The following is a 4771-nucleotide window of genomic DNA, read 5'->3' on the forward strand; positions in this document are numbered from 1 at the left end:
TAGTTAGTGGAATACATTTTTCTCTCAAAGTTGAGCCTGTAATGAGTAACTTGATAAAATAGTTACAAGTATTTGATTAAAAAAAAATCAAGACAAATCTATGCATAATATATAAATATATGTAAACTTTATTTAAGAAAACTCGTTTATGTTGTTGTAGATACATTTATTATGTGGTATGAATAAAAATAGCTGTATATAAACAGAACATAAATAACAAACGGCGCATGTAAATGACGGAATATCTTCCATGATTACGCTTACATCTCTATGTATTAAATATAAAAAATAATAATAATAATAATTACAATTCTATCAATAGAATAACACTTTAGCACGGCAATACTTAATAAACATATAATGTATATAAAATAAAATGCATATTAAATTCGTTGAAAACAAATGTGTACAAGAGTGCATAATATGCTATATTTTTTTTTCTACTGGCAATATTTATTGTCTATGGCTTAAGGCGCAGGCATGCATTTCAGTCGCTCGAAGGCTGCCTTCTCGAGCGCTTCGCGATGATCCGGGTGAGCTATTTTAATGAGCTCGTATGCGCGTTGCCTTAATGTCTTACCGAACAAGTAAGCTATGCCCTGTTCAGTTACGACGTAATGGACGTGCGCCCTAGTAGTCACTACTCCAGCACCTGAAAAGTAAATATAGTTATGTTACACACATGTAATACATAGCTGGGGGATATCGTTGTATGGTAGTCCATGCAACTAGTGATGTTCCTGACTTTGAATAACTTAATGAAGTTAGAAATAGGCTTAGGTTTGGGTTATAAGTGTTAGTAAAAAGTTTTCATAGTTTTCCTTGAAATTATGGCTTTGTATGACATTTATCTATACGTATAAATAGGATACATGTCGCAGGCAATTTGTATATTATGTCCGTTTTCATATTGCCGAGACCAGATTGTAGATTGTCGTAATTTTATAAAATGTAATACTATTAATGTAATATTTTTTCACTTTCATAATTTGCCGCGGCATGTTCCTCGTGTCAGGTTAGGTTCATGTTTATAAAATGCCGAAGCCGTGTGTCAACGGACATATTATACAAATTGCCTGCGACATATATAACATTTAACTGTATTTGTCACTTTTGCAGTGCTCTACATGTGTAATTCCCATACTGACCGATCTTAAGCGTATACACAGGCTGTTCTACATGTGTAATTTCCATACTGACCGATCTTAAGCGTATACACAGGCTGCTCTACATGTGTAATTTCCATACTGACCGATCTTAAGCGTATACACAGGCTGCTCTACATGTGTAATTTCCATACTGACCGATCTTAAGCGTATACACAGGCTGCTCTACATGTGTAATTTCCATACTGACCGATCTTAAGCGTATACACAGGCTGTTCTACATGTGTAATTTCCATACTGACCGATCTTAAGCGTATACACAGGCTGCTCTACATGTGTAATTCCCATACTGACCGATCTTAAGCGTATACACAGGCTGCTCTACATGTGTAATTTCCATACTGACCGATCTTAAGCGTATACACAGGCTGCTCTACATGTGTAATTTCCATACTGACCGATCTTAAGCGTATACACAGGCTGCTCTACATGTGTAATTTCTATACTGACCGATCTTAAGCGTATACACAGGCTGCTCTACATGTGTAATTTCCATACTGACCGATCTTAAGCGTATACACAGGCTGCTCTACATGTGTAATTTCCATACTGACCGATCTTAAGCGTATACACAGGCTGTTCTACATGTGTAATTTCCTTACTGACCGATCTTAAGCGTATACACAGGCTGCTCTACATGTGTAATTTCCATACTGACCGATCTTAAGCGTATACACAGGCTGCTCTACATGTGTAATTTCCATACTGACCAATCTTAAGCGTGGGTACAATCTTGGACTCCCCCCTCTTGGTGTTTGAGACAAGCGCTATGATGGGTTTTCCTTTCCCATCGACAGACTCCGCCGCGCCTCGGATGAAGTCCACCTGACCACCGAAGCCGGAAAACATACGGGTACCTGGAAATTATACATTTTTCACTATCACATATTATACTAACTCCGCCCCGTCACTTCGTCTTCTCTGGATGTAATTTTTTATTAGTTATAAAATTTCTAAATACATATTTTATTGTATATCTTATAAAATCGTCTATATCACGCCGAGTCACGCCAAGATAGGTTTATCTGCTTCATAGTTTAGCTGAAATTCGTTACATTACAGCACCAGATATCACGGGCGGACGAGATGAAGATACATCACGTCTATCGAAACTATGGGATTATGTAAAACCATAGTTTGATTTAAATGTGTACAGTGTACGAAAATTTTAAACATAACTACTATAGCAATATATAAAGGGTTGTATATAAGGATTGTAATTCAGTTCACGACTGGGTTATTGTTTGAATTCAATCAAAACTATGTTGGAGCGTAGCTACGTATTAAAAAATAAATGAACATCGCCGGGCGACATCCTTGTATATGGTTAAAATATCATATAACGAGTGATGCCGCTGACTCCGCGGGACGAACACCAAGCCGTGTGAACCAGGAGATTCCTGATACCACACAAGCTATGGAATGGCATTGCTATCCTAACATCGGGGCAATCATGTAGTCTCAGGTATAGGTTATAAGTTATAATACGTAATTCTTATTATAATATACATATAAGTAAGTTTCGCAGTTTTCTGGAACCTCCGATTGCCACTCTATATAATTACTCTGTACATATTTGTATATTGAAAACATTTTATAACTCCCAAACAAACCGCATCAAGTAATAATACACTTTGGGAGTATTTTTATTTATAAAAATGTCATATAATTATTCTATAGTTATTAATTTTGTATTTACAACTATAATACCTATGGAATCGGCACATATCTGTCCGGTTAGATCGACTTCGATGCAGGAGTTGATCGCCGTCATAGTGGGCTGCAGAGACACTATGTGTGTGTTGTTCACGTAATCAATCTCCAACATCTCTGAAATCAAATAATATATATATAATTTTTATTTAATTAATATATAGCATAGTTACATTTACATGTACTTATAGAAGATAGCTGATATAAAATTCAGTATAAAATAACAATGTAGATTTAACAGGAATAAGTGATTACTTATGAATTATATATATTAAATATTGCATTGTACAAGCCTATATCGAGTAAGTCATACTCCATATATGAATATTAACCATTTTTTAATTACAATTAATATATATAGTTCAGAGTAGTTTTGTGGGTTTTCTTCGTTGTTCCGTCTGAATATATAGAAATATAATTTTAATTTAATACTATGAATAATCATAATCACCTATGAACGGATTGTTATCCACAAAGTCGTAAAGCTCCTTGTTACCAACAAGGAAACTGCCAACGATCCGACCTTTGTGATTTTTCTTCCTGTGAACAATATTGTAATATTATATGTGTAAATTAAACAAATATAGTCGAGATTTTCTTTAACAGGAAAAAGTTTTCTGTAAGGTAAACTAGATGGCAGCACTGTCCTAATATGACGGTTAAATATGTCATAACAGATGGCAGCACAATCAAGATGTGACAGAACATATGCTTAATATACAGGCTGCAGCCAGGTGATGGTTCAATCGAAAAAGCAACTGCACCGAGATATTCCAGAGGTCCAGAATCAAATACTACTCCTATCTATATATTTTAAATACTAGTTTCTTTTAAATTTAAGTATTTACTTATATAATGATATAGTAGTTGATATGTAAATTTTGTCAGCGTACCTTAAGCCAATATTGTGTATACGTGTTTAAGGATAATTACTAGTGAAATAGTTAATAGATACATGAATATCATTTTAAACGAGTCCATATACATCAAAAGATGCCCTAGTCTAGTCTAACCCTAAATTTATCTAATCTTCTTATAGCTGTTTTTTTAAATGTATAAATATCTTATGCCACAGTCACTGATCAGTCAGCAAGTTAGTGTTACAAGTGGCGCCATCTGTGCCGTACTAATTATAATATACTATAATACCTAGAATTACTTTTATGACTGCTCATAATCAAATATAACACTGAACCATTGTCATGTTGTAATGGCAACATTTAAGTATCGACTTGTATTTGAAAACTATAAGTAAGTACTGGCTTCAGCCATCTTGGAAGTAACACTAAACATTAAAAGTGAAGACTGAAACTGTACCTTGAACTTTAGATATGTGTTATAAACATTGTTAGGATTAAAAAATATATTTCTACCACAAATATAAATTGTACTGAGATGAACTAAGATTTATTTAAATATAATTTGTTTTAAGAGCTGTATCAAAAGGGAATTGTCATACTAATCATTGGTTAATTATGAAAACATATATGTATATAAAAACTAACTTGTTATTGGTGACACATCCCCTCCTCACGAGGTCAATGACACCCACACTGAACATCTCCGAATGTATTCCGAGATCTTTGTGATTCTTGAGAGCGGAGAGCACAGCATCAGGTATGTTACCGATACCTGTGAACATAGAAGCCGCGATTGTATAGCGCGTGAGGCGTAAGCTGAGCTTTGCATTTGTGTGAGTGCACAGACAGTGTAGGTGTGATGTCAAATCTGTGCGTGCCACGTGCTCTAGGTTTGAACCGGTTTATACCGCTTAAACCCCCCCCCCCCACCACCACCTTCCGCACCTCACCCTTTGTACTGACAGCAGCGTCACGTTATTTAGTACTTAAGATTCGTTTTTGTATTCAATTTCTTCCTGAAATGGTTTCTCA

At 35.1% G+C, this 4771-nt stretch overlaps 1 protein-coding gene across 1 annotated transcript in view; it reads right to left on the minus strand.

The window, feature by feature from the left end:
- Positions 1-145: 145 nt before the first annotated feature.
- The window catches only part of LOC116774997 (4-hydroxybutyrate coenzyme A transferase), a 13899-nt gene continuing 9273 nt past the window's right edge, over positions 146-4771 (minus strand). The window contains exons 6-10 of the mRNA XM_061524004.1: positions 4385-4511; positions 3331-3419; positions 2877-2996; positions 1877-2023; positions 146-652 (exon numbers count right to left, since the gene is read on the minus strand). Of these exons, the coding sequence (XP_061379988.1) occupies positions 468-652; positions 1877-2023; positions 2877-2996; positions 3331-3419; positions 4385-4511 (668 nt within the window). The 3' untranslated portion in view covers positions 146-467. The remainder of the gene's footprint in view (positions 653-1876; positions 2024-2876; positions 2997-3330; positions 3420-4384; positions 4512-4771) is intronic.

The sequence above is a fragment of the Danaus plexippus genome, chromosome 23 (assembly GCF_018135715.1).
Source record: "Danaus plexippus chromosome 23, MEX_DaPlex, whole genome shotgun sequence".
NCBI lineage: Eukaryota > Metazoa > Arthropoda > Insecta > Lepidoptera > Nymphalidae > Danaus > Danaus plexippus.